The sequence below is a fragment of the Sminthopsis crassicaudata genome, chromosome 2, assembly GCF_048593235.1.
Source record: "Sminthopsis crassicaudata isolate SCR6 chromosome 2, ASM4859323v1, whole genome shotgun sequence".
In the NCBI taxonomy this organism is placed as follows: domain Eukaryota; kingdom Metazoa; phylum Chordata; class Mammalia; order Dasyuromorphia; family Dasyuridae; genus Sminthopsis; species Sminthopsis crassicaudata.
In genome coordinates, this window is record NC_133618.1 from 327,211,581 (window position 1) to 327,234,082 (window position 22,502).

The 22,502-nt window shown below is 34.7% G+C and overlaps 1 protein-coding gene and 1 long non-coding RNA gene across 4 annotated transcripts in view; one reads left to right on the top strand and one right to left on the bottom strand.

The window, feature by feature from the left end:
- Window positions 1-22,502, top strand: part of PRKCH (protein kinase C eta) — a 276,978-nt gene that overhangs the window by 232,148 nt on the left and 22,328 nt on the right. For all 3 annotated transcript variants that reach the window (XM_074290306.1, XM_074290305.1, XM_074290304.1), the window contains exons 11-12: window positions 10,119-10,257; window positions 12,777-12,965. In XM_074290306.1, coding sequence (XP_074146407.1) covers window positions 10,119-10,257; window positions 12,777-12,965 — 328 coding nt within the window. The remainder of the gene's footprint in view (window positions 1-10,118; window positions 10,258-12,776; window positions 12,966-22,502) is intronic.
- The window catches only part of LOC141556339 (uncharacterized), a 31,494-nt gene continuing 22,850 nt past the window's right edge, over window positions 13,859-22,502 (bottom strand). The window contains exon 3 of the long non-coding RNA XR_012486503.1: window positions 13,859-14,732. This is a non-coding gene — a long non-coding RNA (uncharacterized LOC141556339). The remainder of the gene's footprint in view (window positions 14,733-22,502) is intronic.

Below are 22,502 nucleotides of genomic sequence, written 5' to 3' on the forward strand. Positions count from 1 at the left end.
ATTGTGTTTGATTATCTATTAATTAAATTTTAATATATGAATTATTATGTATAAATATAAATTATATCTTAAGATTTTAATAATGTTTTATCTAATTTTCCATGAAACTATATAGAGCATTTATAAAGCAATTTAAGATTTGCAAAGCACTATGTGAAAGCATGTTATATATGAGATCTTATTTGATCCTCACACCAATCCTGTCAGAGAAGAGCCTTTATTATCTCCATTTTAAAGATTTTTCTAGTGTGTGAAGCAAAATTTGAACTCAAGGCTTTGTGAATCCAACTGCAATGCTCTATCCATTGAGCTTACCTAGCTACTTAAGATATGATACCACATGATGATTAAACATGTCAGGCTATTCAAATGGGGCAGTTAGTTTTACAGAAATAATCTCATAAATGAGCAGTCAATCAAACACTATTGCAACAAAGTTTCATGACTGTAGTGTTCAAGCTAGCTTTCTGGAGGACCCCGGGACCAACCTTGTTCTGAGTGCAAGAGGCAGGAGAGCCACAAGGAGGATGGTCAAGATAGAATGTTTATCTTCCAGTCCTTCTTAGCCCTTATTGTAATTATAACAGCATACTGATTATATGTGAACTAGAGAACCACAATCTCATCAATTCCACTGAGTTAACACCTTATTTCAAGTATACTTCTCCAAAGTTACAGCTCTTTATAGATGACTTTACTGTGGGGTTGACTATAATATAGCTATGATGTCACTATAAAACTTCTTGTTTAATGGTTCTCCTGTTATATCCAATTTTTCATGACCCCATTTGGGTTTTTCTTGACAAGATACTGGAGAGAAATGGATACATTTCTCTAGCCCATATTTAGATGAAGAAACTGAATCAAACATGGTTAAGTGACTTGCACAGGGTCTCATAGCTAGTTAGTGTCTAAGGATTTGGGCTTATAGTTGAGCAGCATTCCTGACTCTAAGCCCTGCACTCTATGCACTATGGTGTTAGGTTCTTACTAAGTGCTAATGAGATAATGAGATATTAGGTTCTTACTAAGTGCTAAATTAGTACTTAACAATTCTCTAGTTCTGGTCTTTACTAGGAGTTCAACCCCTTTGAATTTCTGGGGAAGAGCTTGCATGCTTAGGAGGAGCAAGTTCATTGGTTGAAGTAATTCTTCCCAGAAGCCCTTGCATTATCCCACGCCCATTCTCTGGGAGGATAAAGAGGGCAGCTCTGGAGGAAAAGTGAGTCTCTGCTCTAGACCAGACTTGAGGCAGCTCTCTGCAGGAAGAGAAATCACTTCTCTGGACCAGAGTTAACAGCAACTGTTTGGAGACAACGGAAGAAGAATCTGTAGGAGAGATTTGAGTTGACACAGCAGATCTCCTCCCAGAGAGCAATTGGAAGCTTCTGGAGACAACAGCACATTACATATCTATGGTATCATCTTGCTGCTATAAAATTAGATGCAACCTTCTACTAAATGTATTCCTAAATAGTCTCCCAAATTCATCCTTGTCCAAGATAATATTTTGCCTTTTAAACTTTTATTTTATTACTGTATTAAGCAGTCAGATATACTATTTTTATCTTAATAGAAGAAGTCATAAGGTTTTTAATTTATTATATAATGTGGCTCTCAGAATATTTCATAGGGAATACAAACTAAATTCAAATACTAACTTCTCTGTCCTGAGCTACTCAGGCACCTCAAACCCGTGTATTTTAATAGCTCACATTATATGGCAATAACAATGTACTGATCAGGCAACCAAACCATACCTTTCTGGACTCCCATATATGGAAGCTTAAATCTATGCAAACTTAGAATGACATGTCAAAAGTTGCAACTATTAATGCCTGGTGTTTAGTGAGCTAATTAACTATAAGCCCGTAACCTTTCATATACTTTATTTGGTATTTCATGAGCTAAGGGTGCCCTGCATGAACTTGTATTTTTCATTGTTTGATGCTTGTTAAGGTTAGTGGATTCCAAATTACATGTTAGTGTAGGAGGCTAAGTAGCAACAAAGCCAAAATTTCTATTTAAATATTTTCAGGTTAAGTTCAGGAGTCATGGGGTATTTTTTTAAAATTTATCTTTGGATCCTTGTTATCCTCATGCCCATTAATGACTGTGTAGCCAGTGGTTTTGTATAGCCAATCAATTTGGCATTTCATTTTTACCATCTGGATACGTCATGCAAAAACAAAGTGAACTTGCTGAAAGCTACTCTCTCGGTCTTGACTTTTCTTTTGGTCGATTCACTATGTGTTGAAGTGATATATTTCATGGAATGCTAATTGTCCCTTCAAGATAAATATAGGATTACAAGTATATGGAAGAGATTCTATGACATTCAGAACATCAGTGGCCATAAGAGAAGAAAACACTCAAAGTACTGTGCACCTTTTTCAGTGTTCATGTGTATCCAGTTAGATTGGTTTAAGCATGATTCTAATAAGTTGATCTTTCATGATCACCAACAGCACCTAACTTTAACCATCATTTTCATGTTTGTGAGAACAGTGCCATTTATTGATCCTGAGGAAGACCAAATAGAAGAGTGTGGATAGATGAGAATAACTCCAACACCACTCCAACATCAGAAAGGATCCCCTAAGACAGTGGCATTGTCCTTTTATCAAACAAACAACATGCTTTTCTCTGTCTCCTAGGAATGTGCTGGTAAATATTTAAGAACTGAAAAAGGAAGGAAGAAAGCAAGCAAGGAAAGGGAGGGAGAAAGGGAAAAAAAGAAGGGTGAGAGAAAGAAGGAAAACATCTGACATAAAGTTTAATTTGCATTATTAACATTTTCTCTATGCTTTCCTAAATCTAGACAATCAACAGATCAATAGATTAAGACTAGATTTATAGTATTTGTTACTGTCTCAGATATACTCACGCCGAAAATTTAACGATCAGCTCTTGAACCCCTAAATTAACTGTCATCCCTATATCCCTATGATCACCTACCCTCTTCTATATAACTATTTATGTGTATGGTGAAGGGTTTCATTCATGGATTTAGTGAAAAATGAGGAATGGGGAAATTTCTACATATCATACTAGATTGTGTCTTCATATAACATGGGAAGACAAGAGAACTGAGAATGATGAAAGTCCAGGGATAGATTTCTGAAACCCAAGTCCCCTGTTCTTTAGAGAAAAGGCCAGCAAGTAGACAATTGGTTTTTGATTTAAAGGGCATTCGAGTTGCTCAGTCAAGCATGCAGGTGCTCACCTTACTTTGGGGTTAGCCACAGATACTTGCTTCCCAAAGTTCAGATTTCATCTCTGTAGTGTGAGATGGAAGGAAAAAAGATTGTAATATGTTCCTTTTGGTCAATGCCAAGAATAAGTCGTTGCTTAAACTGTGGTAACTTGTCTTTTTACTTGAATTTGTGGCCCAAGATGCCAGTAACCACAAACCATATTACCTCAAGCTTACTTAGACAATAGACTACTTACCAAGACTTGATTGATGTTAAACTTATCTACCTTCCTTCAGTACACACTGCTTTCATTGTGTCCAATGAGAACTATTTTTTCTTTTGACCAGCAGGCCATTATATCCTTTATTCTTAAAGCCAGCCTCTGTCCCCTATTCCAGCAAATTCTGATATATTTCAAGTTTGGGATGCTCTTTCTTTCCTTCTGTACTCCTTTTAGCCTCTCCTCACTTCCTTCAGTCTTCACTTCTCTTCCATTCCTCTTCCCTCATGCCCTATCCTTACCAATCAAAACAGAAAAGAAGAATAGATATTAGTCCTTTATATCTTAGTGTAAATAGGATAATGTGTTCTATGAGATGTTTTAAGTCACCTTCTTCCCTTCTTTGCAGGAGGATTATGGATGTGAAATATTGTAGATATTGTCATGTTTTATTGATATGTTGATTAGATCTGCTGAAATTACTTTTTTCTATTTAAAAATAATTTTTATAAGATATTTCTTGCTGAGTAGAGAAAGGATATACTTGGAAATAAAGGTGATATTAAAGTAAAAGATAATTATCCAAAAAGTTTTTTAAAAAATAAAGTTTTGGGCAGCTAGATGGATAGTAGATAGAGAACAGCCCTGAAGTCAGGAGGATCCAAGTTAAAATCTGGCCTCAGACACTTAACACTTCCTAGCTATGTGACCCTGGGCAAGTCACTCAACCCCAATTACCTCAGGGGGAAAGTTTTTAAATAACACTAAAGTTTAGTCACTGTCAGATAAGGTGTTGTATAGGGGTTGCTGACAAAGATAATAAGGTAGTTGCTAAAATTATTTCCATTTTGGAGATGAAGAAACTGAGACTGGTTAGGTGATTTACCCCCCAGTCATACAGCTTTTAAGTGTCTGAAATGGCATTTGCTCCTATATTTTCCTGACTGCAAGTTCAGCCCCATATACAAAATATCACACTACTTCTGGGAAAAGAAGTGCTTGAATTAAAGTCAGGAAGATCTGAGTTCAAATTCTACCTCAGATATTTTTAGTTGTGTGACCCTAAACTGTTATGGGGATCAGATAAGATAAAAATAAAACATTTAACAAACTTTTGATTATATAACTTAATGTGGTGATCCAGGTTCTTACATAGATTTAAAGCTAGAAAGAACCTTATAGGCCATCAAAACTAATCCCTCATTTTTCAGATGAAGAAAGACTTTGAGAGTAATCTAAGTTTTACATGGCTAGTAAAGTGTCATATTGAATTCTGGCAAATTCACAGAAAAAAATGAGGACCAGTCTTTGTCAAAATGAATAGAAGGTCATCAGTCCCTTAATTCTATACCTCTTTTTCTCATTTCTTTCTCTGAAAGTAGATAATCTTTCTTCATATAGCTTTAATTTTTAACTTGTGTATTTATAATAGTCAAAATGACTAAGAATGACTAGTTATTCTTAAAACAATATTGCTGTTACATATACAATGATTTCTTAGTTCTGCTCACCTCATTCTCCATCAATTTTAAGTTTTTCCATGTCTTTCTTAGGTCAATGAACTCATCATTTCTTTTTAGCAAATACACATTCAAACAGTCGCAAAGTTTTTGGTTTAATTCAATAACATATCCCATTCCTGGTCCCAATTTCAAACTCTATCCACTGTTCTACATTTCCTTTCAAGGTCCAAGTTCATGTTATCCTCAGGAAACTCGATGTTTTGGGGACAACTCTATATCTAGGAATTCTCCTCCCTTACAGTAATGGTTGATCTCTCCAATTCCATGAATTCAGAGGATTTCTTTTCATTTTGCAGCAATCTGGTGTTCCTCTGATAAGCCAGGTTTGGGTAATGTCACTAAGCATTATGAACTGACTTAAGGCAAAGAATTAGTACATCACCCAGCATGCTGTCCAGAGTTTGTTCTTACATCTTATCAAAGTTGTGGATAGTATCCAAGTCCATTGTATAGAGTCACCAGTGCCATTATGTGTTAAATTTCTACTAAAATTTATCAAGTTTTCTCACTGTCTCTGTTTCTCTCTTTCTTTCTAGCTGTCCCCCTTCTTCCCCTCTCTCTCTTCCTCCCTCTTTCTTAATATCCCCTCTCCCTTTCTCCTCAAATCTCTCCTCTCTTACTGTGCAGATTTGTGAAGCAAAATTAGAGGATGGGGAGGAATGTTTTTTGTTTTTTTTTTCAGAAAGCCCTTTATGTGCAGATTGCAATATTGTCTCTGGTCACACTGCCATCTGTAGTGAATGAGATGAGTGACTGAGGGTCAGCTAGCACTCTATGAAGGTCAGTTTACTGAATAGTAATAGTAATCTTATATTGCTTATTTCCCTCAAATTGAGATAGACTATTTATGTTGTATTCTGGAATCACTGCTATCCAATATGCCTCTTGCAGCTCCCTCTGAATTTAGGGTAATGTCAGTAGGGGATAGAAAATATCAGGTGCTAACAAAGGGTCAAATATAAACTTAAGAAAAACAAGTTAACTTTAAATTGGGTAGGACAGAGTGAGCAAATAGGACATTTTTATTGTGAAGAGAATCCCCCCCAATCTTTTCCTGATCTTTGCTAGGTGAGAAAAGCTCTCAGAAAATCATTCCATACCTCTAGTGCTGCCACCAGTAAAATCATTATGGTATTGCACCAGGAAAAAACAAAAACAATCAACAACAACAAAAAGAAAGAAACAACAACAAAAAAAAAGACTGCTGACTGAATTTTGCCCTTATCTAGTTAGCCCAGAAAGCAAGAATGCCTAGGAAATAGGATCCTTTTTAAGGGGTTAGAGATGAAAGTCATATATTGAACTCTGGCAAATTTACAGCAAATAAAAAAAATGAGGAGGTCCAGTCTCTGTCAAGATGAGTGGAAAATCATCAATTTCCTTTTTATCTCTTAATACTATACTTCTCTTTATCAGGTCTTTTCCTAGAAGTAGATAGTCTTTCATCATATATCCTTTATTTTTAACTTGTATGTTTATAATAGTCAAAATGACTTATTCATTCAAAGTCATTCTTAAAACAATATTACTGTTATTGCATACAATGTTTTTCTTCATCAATTTCACCAAGTCTTTCTATGTCTTTCTAAGGTCATCAAACTCATCACTTTTTTTCAGCAAATACACACTCAAACAGTCACAACTCTTTTGTTTAATTCAGTAACACATCAAGAAAACACATTTACAGTGACCAGTTCTGAAATTTAGTGGCTCCCAAATTCCTAATTAGGGTTTATCTACAATCTCTCCCAGTAACCCATTCCTCTGTGCTTTGTCATCCAAAACACACAATTTGAAGTGCTTAAGGGCAGAGCAGCTCACATGAAGGCTTGATGTTTGTGCCTTTGCCTTTCTGGAAATCCGCTTTGGGGGCATTATCCTTTCCTCCTTAATTCAAGACTTGCCCAGCAGGCAACTGGTTCTCTGGAAAATGTACACAGGATATACTTTTAACTTTAATCTGCATTTACATTTCCTCCATCCTTTCTTAAGTCTAGACAGTCAACAAAACAATAAATTAAATCCTGATTTGTAGCATTCTCAAGGTATAAATGGCTACACTGAAAATTTAGCAATTATTCTCACAGGAGGTCATTTAAGCTGGTTCTTGTAGACTTTTAGAATAGGTACTCCTATCCTAAAGAGTTATTCTAGATTGAAAAGGACTCCCAATTTTGAGTTCCCCACACTTGAATGTCTTTGCCTTTGGGCAATACAATTTGTTGAGAGGACTAAAGAGGGGTATTATTTTTGCCCATAGTTGACTTTATGGACTTATTATATATCAAATACATAAGACCCCACAGATGTGACCATGAAGGTCACTGTTCTCCATGAGGTCACTTACAAAGCACAGGACTAAAATAAAGAAATGTATATATGTTTATATGCATGCATATGTGCTGATAAAATATTTAACTGGTAAACAAAAGTATCCTATAGATACAAGTAGCAGCTTGATGTAGTATAGAGAGAGTTAACCTTGGAGTCAGATAAATCATATCTTAACATTTACACACACTGGCTGTGTGGCACTTAGGCAAGTCATTTAGCTCCTTGGTTACTAAGACAACTAAAATTCTGAGTTTCAGAGTAGTTTCTAGTTCTCATAGGTAGAAGGACTTGCTTCCCCGTCCTACTGAAAACACTCATCCAGACCACAGACAAAAAAATTGTGCTATGCTATAAATGGGAATGCATGCTTGAAACTCTTATATAAGAGTATGTTCTAATATTCACATTAATCACATTTATTCATAACTCAAGATGAATTATTTGAACTATAATTGATATATAGCATCTCAATTGATGTGATATCTATAGATGACTTCTTGTGCTTTAGTCATTTCAATTATGTCCGATTCTTCATGACTCATTCGGGGTTTGCTTGGCAAAGACACTGAAATATTTCTTCAGCTCACTTTACAGATGAGTAAACTGAGGCAAATAGGATGAAGTGACTTGCTCAGGGTCACCCAACTAGTAAGTGTCTGAGGTTGGATTTGAACTCAGGAAGATGAATCTTCCCAACCCCAGGCCTAGCACTTTGTGCCTAATGGCACCCACTAGCTGCCCACTTTGTGCCCTATGGTGCCCACTACCCTTAATTCCTAATGCTAAGTTTAATACAACTGACCTAATTAAAGGACATAAGACAAATTAGTATCATATATTGAAAGGGATCTCAGAAGTCATCTAGTTCAACCCTCTCGTTTTGTATTTGTAGTTAGTGGGGCCCTTAGAGGTTGTGATTTGCCCAAAGTCAGGTGCTAGAGGCACTGAATCACAATAGAAAGATCATTGAATTTGGAGTCAAAACACCTGTGTCAAAGTTCCAGCTTTACATTTGTCTCCAGCTTAACTTTGAACTAATCACATAACATCTATAAACTTCACTGTCCTCATCCACAAGATGGGAGAATGATTCTTGTTACCACCTATTTCAGAGAGTTGATATGAGGAGAGTACTTTGTAATTTATAAAATAATATTTAAATGTGAACTGTTATTATCATAATGTCATTTAATTTTTAAAAATTTTTCTAAGAATCATAATTTAGGTTTTAAAAACTTGGTAAAATTAGGTATTTATCTCCAACTTCATGCAATACGCCATTGTTTAGTAACATCAAACTAGTTTAATGATCTTCTTTAAAATAAAATTTCTTTTAAAATTTCTTTAAAAATAAAAAATTGGGAGAAAGGAGATTTTATTTGCCTTAATTATGAGGATAAAAATGATAATTACTCAATAAAGTAATGATCATGATATTGAAAACTGCATCAGTTGGAAGCAAAGAAAAAATGAATTTTGCAGGACAAAAATCAACATCTCTAAAATAAAAACAGAGAAGACAAATTGGGAAAGTATTTAGAATAAATATATCAAATAAAGTACTGCCATTCAGAATTTGCAAGCCATATATTTCTACTGTAAGATTAATATGAGTTCACCAATGGAGAAATAATAATAACTACCATTTGTATTGTACTTCATAGTATGCTATATTTACTTATATATGAAAAATTATATAAAAAACCATTCAGTTACTTAGAAGAAAACCACATTGAAACATCTTCCAATACCACCTTATAGGCACTAAACTGAACAAAAAAATGTTAAAAATCAATCATAATGAGGCAGTAAGGCAAGAGGTACTTGTTAAATTGTTAGTGAAACAATAAATCAGTGAAAATTTTTGGACAACGGCCTGACACATTAAGATCGCAAAACTGATCATAGTCGTTGATCTTACATTGTTGCCCTTTAACTTGAAGATATCATTAAAAGGGGAAATGGACCTATCTTTTTAAAAATTCAGTGACTTTATTTGTAATAAAAGCTAGAAATGGACTCTATGTGCAAAGTGGTAGAATACTGCTAAATAAAGAGAGATTAATGTAGTATGAATCAAGTTGCCATAGTAGATAGAAAGGAGGCTTTAGATTCAGAAAGTCATTGGATTCAATTTCTTGCTTTGACATGTAATAGTTGTTTGACTTTCAGAAAGTCACTTAACCTTTGTTTCTTAAAATAAGGGGGATAATAGCATGTACTTCCTAAGATGATTGTGAGGATCAAATAAAATAATAATTGTTAAAGGCATTGATAGTGTCTATCATAGAGTTGATGCTATATAAAAGAGATAAAAAGTGAAACTGGCAGTTTAAGAATTGCATACCTCTTCCTTACCTTTAAAAAAAAAAAAAGTAGTATATAATCTACGTTTTTTGAAATTTGAAAGGGATAAGTACATGGGAATTTTTGTTTCATGTTATTTTGATAAAATGTTAAAATGTTTTATTCTTTTGTTTTGTCAAAATATAAATAAACTACACACTGAAGTTGCAGTTATGATATTTATCTTATATTTAGTTCAATTGTTTTTATTGGTCATTTCCATGAGTATTACCTTTTCATTATAGTTACTGTAAATACATATCTTCTCGTAGTCTGATAGCAAGGCTCTAGCAAAAAGCCTATATGCAGATTTGTGATCCAAAAGCATTCTTGATCCAAATGGAGTAGCTTCCCCACTACCTGCTTTTACACTATCTGGTATAAGCCTGTGCCAGTGCCATTGACTTGACTCATGATATCTCATGTGCCATTTCTTTTCAACAGCTATCCCAATACATTCAACAGCTTTTGTGACTAATTATTCTTTGTTTATTCCAGAGATCTGAAACTGGATAATGTATTGTTGGACCACGAAGGTCATTGTAAATTGGCCGACTTCGGAATGTGCAAGGAGGGGATCTGTGAAGGCATCACCACCGCAACATTCTGCGGCACACCTGACTACATTGCCCCAGAGGTAAGCCAGTCTCACAAGTTACAGTTTCAAGAGATTGCATGCAATAATTCTGTGGTTAGACGTCACAGGCCTCAGACTAACTCAGGTTGATGGCAACATGGACCAGTGAGGGCTGAACCAATGACACTCTAAAGCAAGTTCATTTTATGGAGAAAAGGCAGCCTCCATGGTAACCTAATCTAAACTGAAAACAAAAGGTCATTGCACAAGCTATAGGCTACCTGAAAGGTAAAAAAGAATAGGATTACCATGGTCTTCTCCTTTATTCTCTTTCCCTTTTTCCTATGTTTCCTTTCCTATTTATCTCTTTCTCATCTTCTCCCAACTATTTTTCAGCAGAATTGAAAGGATTCCCTTGTGATCAGTCAATTGGCAAACATTTATTAAGCACCTACTATATTCCAGGCATTGTGCTAGTTGCTGGGGTTACAAAATCCAAAAAAGAAACAATTCCTAGTTTCAAAAAGTTCAAAATCTTTTTTTTTATTTAATTTTTTTGTTTTCATTTACAAATTCTCTCCCTATCTCTGCTCTCTCCTCAAGTCATGTAGAAGGCAAGACCTAAAATACCCATTATTGAAGTCATGCAAGACATTTCCATGTTAGCCATGAAGAAAAAGAGGAAAGAAGGAAGGGAAGGAAGGAAAGAAGGGAGGGAGAGAGGGAAGGAGGGAGAGAGGGAAGGAAACCACTCAAGAATCTTTGCCAAAAAAACTATAAATGGGATCTCTGAAGAGTTGGATCACAACAATAATAACAAAAGTATTGAGTCAGTAGAAGAGTTAAGGTGCAGCGGAAGATAATGAGCTAAGTACTAAACTTTTGAATAAACGATGGAGAATACCCCAGGGGCTGTTAAATAAACAACAAAACCCTGATCTAAATTGGGTATGAAATTTGGGGAGCACGATTTGCTCCCCACTCCTGCTTTCAGATTCTCCCTTTTACTGCCATGACTCAGCAGCCACTCTTTCTTTGAAGTTCATTCAATTAAAATTTCTCACCCAGTCCAAATCATGGTAGTTGTTACATAAGAGCCCCTAGGTGATCCTCCCTCCCAGAGATATACTGTCATTATTTGAAAGCCAGGACTCTGTGAGGGTGTAATATCCTCGGTAGCCTTCCCACTCCGTTGAATGAAGAAGCCCTAAGATAACCTAAGTCATTCTGCCAAAATAAAACCAGCAATAAGAGCTATAAACCTTTGGAAAGAAGTTTGAATAGCAAGCATCTATCAGTAGTCTTTTTTGCACTTCCCCTCCTCCTCCAATTCTCTTGACTAGCTTCAATTATCATCATTCCTTGCATTCATGTTCCTTGCTCCCTCCCATCAATGCTTGTTCCTGCTCAGCTAAGATAAGAGCCCTATAAAAATCCCCACAGACTTGTCTAATTTGGAGCACCTAATTCTGCTTGTCCCAGAGAGCCCGACCTATTCCCGTCATCCCTGACTGCCTTTTTTTATTATATATTCCCCAAATAAATCTGGTGTGCTGTACTATCTTTTATGTTCTGTGTTTCCTTGTACTGGACAATTGGTAACCTTTAAAAAGCTTTTAAACAAAGGCCTATGTAGATACAAAGAATGTGAGAAAAAGGTCTGGACCTTAAAGGTAAGTTTGTTCACTGTATAATGATGAGACAAGAGAGCTGCTGGGCAGGGCCTCAGTCTGAGTCATTACCTGGCTGCTCTTCTTTGTATTGACATTTTTGAAAAGTCTTTTGTGTTTATATCTGGTGGCCTTTATGTCAAATAGCTGACTTGAGTCTATAAATATTTGATTAGGATTGCATGAGCAGATTCTTCTGAGGCATCCACAGGGAAACATTTAACAGAAGAGCTTTAGTGGGAACACATAAGAAACTAGTTCATTTTAATGTGATGTTTCCTAATTTAGATATAGAAAACTAGACAGATAACCGGGCAACCTGAGATCTAGTTCTGGTCTGTCACCAACTGGAGTTGGTTGGATAGATAGATGAATAGACAAGTGAATGAATAAATAAATAAAAGCCGTATATGTAATACTATGGTAAGCACTGGGGATACAAATAGAAAAATGGGATTGTCCTTCAGGCCACAGAGTTTTATTCTAATAAGAGGAGATAGTACATGTAAGGGAGTGGTATCTAGGGGAAAAGGTTTGGGTCTATGGAGTCTTAGAGACAGTAAATACATCCATAAGGCAGTCAGTTGCCATGTTCTTGTCAAGAGCAAGATAAAAAGGGGAGATATGGGAGATAAATTTGTAGATAGCAGCAAGACATATAGTTATATGTGGTGAGTTGCTATCACTTGCTGGTTAGAACATCTCAGCCTCAGAGTTCAAAGGTAAATGAATCAATAGGTAGATTTGGGGAGGTGATGGTGATTATTTTTGGAGACCTAGTATGGAAAATGCTACTTTCAGTGAGGGGAAAAAAAGAGCAGTAGTTTGATCTCTTCTGGATTTAAAATTTTACTCATTAATTAAAATTTTAAAACCTACCTTAATCACATCACTTCATTTGGTCTACAGATTCTCCAGGAAATGCTCTACGGTCCTGCTGTGGATTGGTGGGCAATGGGAGTGCTGCTATATGAGATGCTGTGTGGCCATGCTCCCTTCGAAGCTGAAAATGAAGATGATCTTTTTGAAGCCATATTGAATGATGAAGTTGTTTACCCTACATGGCTCCATGAGGATGCCACAGGAATCTTAAAAGCTGTAAGTTTTATTCTTTTCAACAGTATTTGACTAATATTACCAGGTTATTGGATCTTTCATGTTTGTTTGTTTGTTTGTTTGTTTGTTTGTTTTTCTATTTCTTAACAGTAACTCTTTAGGATTCTTTTTTTGGAAGTTTCATATTTGACCCAAAGGGATTAAAAGGTCATCAAATAATTATAGATAAAGTTTATTTTCCTTCTCTAAAATATCTTTTCCTTGGCTAAAAAAAAGTAGCAGTAGTTCTTTCAGGTTTGCTTACAGATTTCCAAACACCCAAAATGTTTCTTCTGCTTGTAACTTTTGTTTCTTTTTCTTCATTGTATAGAGGTGTCCTGGTTAGTACAACTCAGTAGTATCTTACATAGCACTCTTTCCATTGGATTAGTCAAAGTAGTTTTTCAACAATTCTGCAGCTCATTTTACCTTCTTACTTTAATTGTTTTCTGGTCTCATAAAAGGTTTAAGTGTTCTGAATTAAGATAATTAAACTCAGAATGAAGAATTCAAATTCCAAAAGACAGTAGTGGGGAAAGTCTTTTTTGAATATATTTAAGTTATCATATTATAAGCCTCAAAATTACAAATTAAGTCTTAGAGTGGGGATTGACCCACGTTTATCAAGTATAAGGGGTTCTTAACCTTTAGTGATGTCAAAATACCTATGAACTCAGAATAATGAATAATGTTTTAAAGTACAATATATAATATATTATTATATGATATATATTAAATATAATCATTATATATTATAATATATTATATATATTATTTTACATTACAAAGAGAAAAACAATTAACAATTTTTTTTATTTAATGAAGAACAGGATAAAAAAATCTAGCCATATGTTGAAATGGTTTATAATTCTTTGAAATAATCATAATATCTGTGTTTAAAGATCTCTTCATTATCTGTTTCAAAAGAAGCATAAAACAGAAAGACATGTTTATGCCAAAAAATTCATAAGTGTCATGGAAAATTTTTCTTTGCAAAATGGACATGGAAGGTGAATTTACAATAGATGTTCCCATTTGTGAATAAAGTGTTAGTTATCTCAATGATATGATTCTGAGGTTATTTTTTATGCAATTAGTCTTAATTCTGTCTTTCATGAACCTGCTACTGGTATTCTTCAGATTATTAATCAATCAGCAAGATTTTATTATGATTTATTAAGGATTTTCACCAGGAAGTAAACAAATTAATTCAAAACATTTCCCCCAGAATAAGGGATATACTTTCTGCTTGTATAGACAAGGTTGGGGGGGGGAGAACAAAACAGACTCAAAATTCAATGAAAGTGAGAATAAGTTTGTAAGAGGTAGCCCCTTCCCCACTGGCCCTGGAAATTCTTTTTTCCCCTTCATAGAGTTCTCACAAATTTTTGGATGTATCATCTGCTGTTGAGACAGACCACTTCACTGATCCTTATTATCTCTGTTCCCCCTTCCTGTTTTATGGGAACAGAAATATACCAGCTGTAGCTCTTCTGATACAATGGCTCATTATCAAGACCAGCTTCTGCTGAGATCAATCCCTTTGATACTGCCCTGCAGTATCTCTGGATCTTGGAATTTCCATAAGGTCACTGTCTGAGAACTTCCATCTCAAGGTTGCTGCTTGGTCACTTGCTGATTCCTAGTTGATGTTCTTCCCAATGCACTCTGAAGCTGAGTTTTGCCATTGGAACCTCTGATGAAATTACTGAATCTCCTGCATGAGTAACATCACTGTCTGCACACATCTACTTCAGAATATCTGTGGGTCTAATTTTAGGAAAGAATAAACACAAGAAAGTCAGACGTGGCTATATAATTGAAGCTATCATTAGCCCTTATAGATGCCTATAGATGCTTATAGATGGAGGATTTGAGGGGAATTGAGCACCTGCCCTTCCTCTCACCTGATTCTCAGACTAGCTCAAAGCAGCCCTATATCCTTGTAGTCATAAAGGACAGAGAGCGAATAAGTTGGTCTCACCTTTCGCATACTCAACTATGTTCTGCTTCATCAGTTCCAAGTGTTCACCTGTTTTGGTTTTGATTTCTCTCCTTTTTCTCTAGCTATTTTCTCTACAACTTCCTAACCATTTGCTTCACTATTTACATCAGAGCCCATGTCCTGAAGAAACTTCTACCCTTAGGTCTCAATCTTCTGAACAGCGACTTCGTATATCAGATTATTATTTCAGTAATCCAAAACTGCTAACTAATTTAAAAGTTCCCTTTTTTTCAACACCAACATTCTCCCCATTATATGTCCATAAAGCATGGAATATTCTGATCTCTGAAAAATCAAAATTGCAACTAGCTTAAAGAACAATGAAGGGAGATAAAGTAAATTTAAATACGCGTGATGACTTGCATGTAGTAGATTTGCTGCCATGCTTTGACACATTATTATTCTGTCTTCTTGCTAAATGGACTGACATATTAGGGTCTTAACTATAATACTGAAAGCTACCATTTTCTACCATGGAACTGGCTTCAAGTTAAACATCCCTAGTGCTTTCAGTCATTCCTTATAAGGCATAGAGTGGGATCTGAGCCAAGTGAAAAGAGCTAACTTTCAGGAAAGCATATTTATGCAACATTTGTGGTCTGGGAACATTCAAAGTGGGTGGGTTGGGGATGTGCTGTGAGTCATTACAAAATTTAATAGTCATAACCCATGAAGTTTTTTGTTGTCCTATAAAGAAATTTACTGATGCAGTTTGTGTGTGGTTAACCTTGGTCACCAAATATGTGATAACATATCCTAATCATGCTGTCAAGTCTGAAACAAACAGAACATTTGATTATCGGTTCCTGAGTTCAGTAACCCAGAATCTGGCTTTATGTAATTAACAGGACACTGTGACCTCCTTTCCAAATCTCTCAGTAATATTGTTATTAATAATAATAACAATAGCAATGTTAGCCATATACAGTACCATTTTTAAACATTATAAAAATGTCCAATTAATTAATGTAGTTAAATTTAATGAAAGAAATTATTACACTAGAATTAACTTTTCAGACTATTATACTAATTTATTCAGTCAACAAATATTTATTAAATTCACCTGTGTGTTACCGTTATAGATACTATAAGGAACACAGAAGTATTAAGTATGTTACCTACCTTTAAGAAACAATGGAATTACCTGTTTTCTTATCACATATGGCCCTTTAGAGTTAGAAAAGATTTATTTATTTATTTATTTGTTTTTTTCTGAGGTAATTGGGATCAAGTGACTTAACCAGGGTCACACAGCTAGGAAGTGTAAAGTGTCTGAAGACACACTTGAACTCAGTCCTGCTGACTTCAGGGCTGGTACTTTATTTACTGAGTCACCTAGCTGCCCCTAGAAAAGATTTTTTAAGAGTTTATCTAGTTCAGAGATGTGAAACTCAAGACCCTTGGGCTTCAGAACTCCAAAGTGGAATCAGAACTGTAATCAAATGTGATAGGAAATGTTTAACAATATAAAAATGCAAAACAACATAATAATGTTAATTAGTTTTCTAAGTTAATATGTGGCCTCTAGGGACCCATTTATGTTTAATTTTGATACCACAGATCTAGTCTATGCAATTCAATTTTAAGAATTTCAGAGAATGTAAAAAAAAAAAAAGTCTCACATTAAGTTAAATCAAACTATTAGAGTTTTGTACATAAACTACAAACTACTCTAATGGGTATGCTTGCTGATACAAAAATACTACAAAGTGTATGCATTCTCTACCTTATAACCTTCTCTGAGTCCCTCATGTCTTTGGCCTACTACAGAGAGATGAAGAGACATGTAGCTAGCTAAATTCCAAATGCCCCACAAATGTTAGGAGCTAGGGCAGTCTGGTGATGTAGTGGTTAGAGTACTGGACTTAGTGTTTGGAAAACGACTGTGAAATCCTACCTGTCTGAGCTTGAGCAAATCACTGAACCTCTCTTAACCTCAGTTTCCTCATCTGTAAAATGAAGATAATAATAGCATATCCATCACAAGATTAATGTGATGATCAAATGAGATCACATACTATGTAAAATGCTTGCAAACTTTAAATACTACATAATATTAGCTTATATTATTTTATACTAAGTGAAGAACTTGATCTAATTATTTGAATCAAGTACCCCCTCCAACATCAATATTCTTTCAATTAACCTATTATGTGGCTGAAAAACTTGGAACATCATGCTCTCTGAAGATCAAAATCATAGGTGACAATGAAGAGAGACATGATGAATTTAAATACTAAAGTTTCCATACCCCTGGATACGATGGTACCCAGATTATCTACACTTATTTTTAGTTAAATTTACAGAAAGGACTTCATTGTCTCATTTGTCAACTTATTCCAGTATCTCGCAGTTCTCAAAGTGAGAGTTCCTATTTGTAAATTGTAGATTCTTTCTGCTTTAAAATAAACCTTCTTCCTTTTGTCTAACTTTTGATGAAATGGAAAATAGGTCCCTAGAATTATTGCTGTAACTATCCTTTGAATAGAAAGACATTTCCTCTTCTCACTCCATATACCATTTCTCTAATCCTTATCTTTGAATATATATGTGATCAAATTTGAGGATTTTCTTTTAATACTGGAAAAATCCTGTCAATGAATACCTATGGATAATCAGTATTCTAGAAACAGACTCTAGTTCATGTGTTAAGCTTAATTGCAGCATCATGAATTGTCTTTAAGAAATCCATGAAATTCATGATGAACATGCTTCCTTCTGTTTCTTTGGTTCTGGCAGCAGGAGGAGAATGGCAACTAGTGTCATAATTAATCCTTTTTATAGAAGTTTTTTTTTTTCCCAAAGTATCAGTGAAGCACTATTGTTCTGTTCTGTTGAAGATTCTCCCCCCTCTCCCACATCGTGATGTCTTATATTTTAGGCTTTCAAGAACCTAGCTGATTTTCAGGAAAATTCAGCTGACTGAATGGATTTCTGGAAGTAATTGTTAACATTTTTAATTACATGCCTAGGGAAAAAAATGTATTTATGTTTAAAAACTATAAACTTAAATGCCATGGATAAAGAAATCCAGTTGTTTTCAGAGACCTGGTGTTTTGAAAAAATAGGGAGTGATTAAGTGAAAGAAATTTTTTTTAATTCTGAAATTAAGAGCATGTTGAATTTAATACAACAGCAAAGCATAGTGTGTCACTATTGGGTGCTTGAAGCATGAAGTTATATTTAGACCATTTGGCCCCATTCTTTAACAGCTGTCAGTTCTTGTTCAGCTGTTACCTAGAAACAAGCTCTTATTGAGAGTTTGTGATATAAAGTCAAACTTCATGTACAAAAGAGGGGAGAGTAATAATGATGGTGATAGCTCAGATGTATGAAACAAAGCTTTGCCAAATATATTACATACATTAGTTCATTTGAACCTTATAACATCCAGTGAAATAAGGTACTACAAGGAGAGCTTATCATTTGGAAGAATAGAGCACAAAAATAATGTTCTGGTATTGGAAAGATTAGGGTATTAAGGTATTAACTTTGGAGTTATTTGCATATCATCTCTTGATTGCAAATAATTTTATTTTCTTTGTACTTCCCTGAGCACTTTGCATAGTAAGAAGTGCTTAATAATTTTGTTGGATTGAATTTGAATTGTAGCCCATTCTTTTCATTTTTATGCATCAGAAAAATAATTATTTAGTGAGTATCATTTGAGTTTACCTAGAAAGTTATTGGCAGAACAAGAGAAATAAAAATTAGGGATTCTTTGAAGGTAGTGAATATACTATTTTCCAGACTAAATAAACCCTAATTCTTTCAATAGAGCCTCATATGACTTGAACTTAAAAACTTCCATAAGCAGTAATGATAATTGATTTGATTTCTACCATCCTGGTTACATTCCTTTAATGCTGTACAATTCATTAAACCTCTTACTTTTTTAGTGCCCAGAACTGAACACAGTATTTCAGATTTGTTCTGACCAGAGCAGAATACATAGGGACTGTTTTCTTCTTGTTCCTTTAATCTGTGCTTCCTATAGTGTAGTATTGGCTTCTTGGCTTCCCCATCATGATGACTGATGAACTTGTACCCTACTAGAATGTTTCCAAACAGCCGTTTAATAATGTATCCCCCTTCTTGTAATACAAAAGTTGATTTTTTTGAACCCAAGTATGACTTTTCATTTATTCCTATTGAACTTTATCTTGTTAGATTCAGCCCAGTGCTTTAGCTTGTCATTATCTCTTTAGATTCCAACCCTTTGTTTTCCATTGTCCCTTCCAGTTTTTTGTCATCTACAAATTTGACCTCTATCCAAGTCCTTGCTAAAAATATTAATCAACACACAGCCCATCCCAGATACCTGGCACTGTATTTGAGAAGCCCTGCCAAGTTGACTTTGAATTATAAATTTCTACTATTTGAGTCTGACTATTCAACCAGATCTTAATCCACCTAATTGTATTGCTATCTAGTCCACAACTCTTCCTCTCTTCCACAATAACAGTATGAGATATTTTTATCAAATGCTTTACTAAAATATAAGTAAATTCTATCTATACTACTGCCTAATGTATGAGTTAAGGATTCTTTTCAAAAAAAGAAAATAAAAATAGTTTGTTAGGCCCATTCTCGATGAATTCAGTCTGACTCTTTGAAGCAAAGATTTCATAGATTTAGAGCTAGAAATTAAAATCATATGACTTCATTTTGCAGATAAAGAAACTAAGGCCCAAAGAGGTTATAACTTAACCAAGATCACTTAGTAAATGGCAAAGGTTGTGACTTGATATCCTTCCTCAATGTACTATTCAGTTTCCTATAATCACAACTACTTTTTTTTTTCCTTCTCTAGCCATCTCTTTAGTAATCCATTCCAGAATTTACCTGGGAATCACAGTTGGCAGACCGTTCTATTTCACTTTGTTATTTGTTTGTTTTTTTTAATCTGGAGAACATTGGCCAGTCACCAGTCCTGTGGCAATTTTTGTTCTGTTTATAATGAAAAGGTCATTTCCCCTTAGAGAAGAAAGAAGCAAAATAAAAATTCTGTCACTTTATCATTGTTCACTTGACCCCAAGAAATAGTTCTATTCCTCCTTATAACTTTCTCTTTTCCCAAATAGAGCTAAAACAAAACTTTCTAATTGTTCTTAGCTTTCTTCTTCATCTTCAGCTCCTTCTGATTTTTAGCACTCAACATTTTTTTTTCCTGAGGCAATTGGGGTTAAGTGATGTGCCCAGAGTCATGCAGCTAGGATGTGTTTTGTGTCTGAGGCTAGATTTGAACTCAGATCCTCCTAACTTCAGGGCTAGTGCTGTATTCACTGTACCACCTAGCTTCCCCCTGTACCATATAGCTGCCCCCTACTCTTGACATTTTTTACAGGCTCATATATTAGACCTACATTTCCTGTCCCTGCTTCCATTTTCTGTAAATATCTCAATCTCTATAGTTAGATTGAAGGATATATATATATATATATATGTATACATAAATGTCTGTGTTCGTGTGTGTGTATATGTGTGTGTATATATATGTGTGTGTGTGTGTGTGTGTGTGTGTATATATATATGCATATATACACATATATATAATACAGAAATATGTGTATACATATATATTTAAATGTATGTATATATACATATGTATATATTTATGTATGTATATATACATATATGTGTATATATACATATATGTATATGTATGAGGGTATATATTTCTTCCTCATTGGTATTGTTTCCTTTTGTTTCTTTAGAATATCATTCCTAAAAATTTCTCAGTTCTTCTAGGATGACTTCCCTAGTAGAATTAATTTTAGGCCATAGAATTAACCTGTCTTTCCTTTTCTACCTGATTTCCCAGAATCTAGGATGCAAGTCAGACTAAACCTAACTACAAACTGTAAAAGAAAGAGCAATCTCTTTCCCTAAGGCTCCCATCATTCTCACTCCAATAAAGTTATTCTCTATTAGCAAGAATCATATTATACAGAATGGATTTTCCTTGTTGGTTTCTTCACATTTTGAATTATGAAATTAATCATTAAAGTGATCAAAAAACTATTAACTTCTTTTGACAGAGCTTAGATCTCTCTGTGATAGCTGGGTATTCAAAGTCTCCCATCACAGCTTTATTTCAGTATGTTTGCCAGATTTATGATCTCTTTTCTGACTACTTATCTATTTATTTTTTTGTTCATGGAGCGTATAGTATATTTTGATAACAAAATGGCTTCTGTTTCTCTCCTTAAAAATTTTCATCCAAATGCCCTCTATACCATGTTCTTCCTTCCCCACCATTGATTAAACAGATTGTCTTCTTAATATACAATTTCATTCTACTTTGCCCCCTTTTATCTAATCTGTTTTTTACATAGTCAAGCTTTGCTATCTAAATGATATATTTTAGATCAAATTTTCTGTTTTGAATTAACAACTATAGATCCTCTTTCTTGTTGTCTAACCTCTGAGTATTTTTGTATATCTATCTATCTATCTATCTATGTCTATCTGTCTGTCTGTCTGTCTAAGTATCTAGACCTGGGTGTCCCCTTCTCAGACATCATTTTCTTAATTTGGCCACCACTGTTTCCATCTGAACTGCTGCAACAGATGGGAATTGCCTTATCTCCATATTTCATCAGCATTTTCTTCTATTTCAACTGTTCCTTCCTCTCCCCACATGCCATCACTTTATCTATATATTACCAACTCACTCTTGGTAAAAGACATCTTAAATTTTTATATGGCTTTTTTTTTTTTCAAACTCTCATGCCAGATTGAATTACTTCTTCAATTCCATTCCTAGAGCATCTTCTAGAAGGTGCCACCTTTCCCCAAATTATCCTACCTAGTTTGTCATCTGTCAAATCACCTTTATTTTGTGTGTGGATGAAAGATAAGCAGAAATCATTTAGTAGACTCAAAAAGTGGAAAAAATAACAAAAAATTCATGTTAAAGGTGCAAAATCAAATCTCTTGGTATGTCAAGATCCATCATTTCCTATCCTTCTAAAAAGAAAAAAAAATCTATTCTGCTTTGATTTGCTGTTCTCCGTCCTTGCCTTTATCATCTAAATTCTGACTCTTCTTTCTTAGGGGGTTGAATTAGTTCTTGTTTTTCTTTCTCACAAACTTCCTGACAAAAATTCCCAGGATTTTCTTGGGACACAAGGTCTGTGTCTTTTTCTTTTTTTAATGGCAAACTTTCCCCCCCCCTTCTTCCTCCCTCCCTGAGGTGATTGGTTATTTCCTTTAGAAATAATTATTGTGGTTTATAAATTACTTCCTACAGTCTCACATTATTTTTTTGAGAAAATAAAAATTATTCCATGATGAACTTGCTGGTGGTGTTTTTCCAGCTTTCATTGTCCATTGTCTAGCACTCAGCATTGTCAATTAATGCTTTGAAAAATCTTCTTTATATCTGATATACCTTGCAAAAATTTTGTAAAGAGGCTTCTGTAAGGTATAATCTAAATAAGAAGGGGACAGCAAGAAAGGTGGGAAAGTAGAAGCCCCCAAATCAGAAGAACAGTATGCTGGCATCCTTGGGAAGGACTTTGATAGTCATT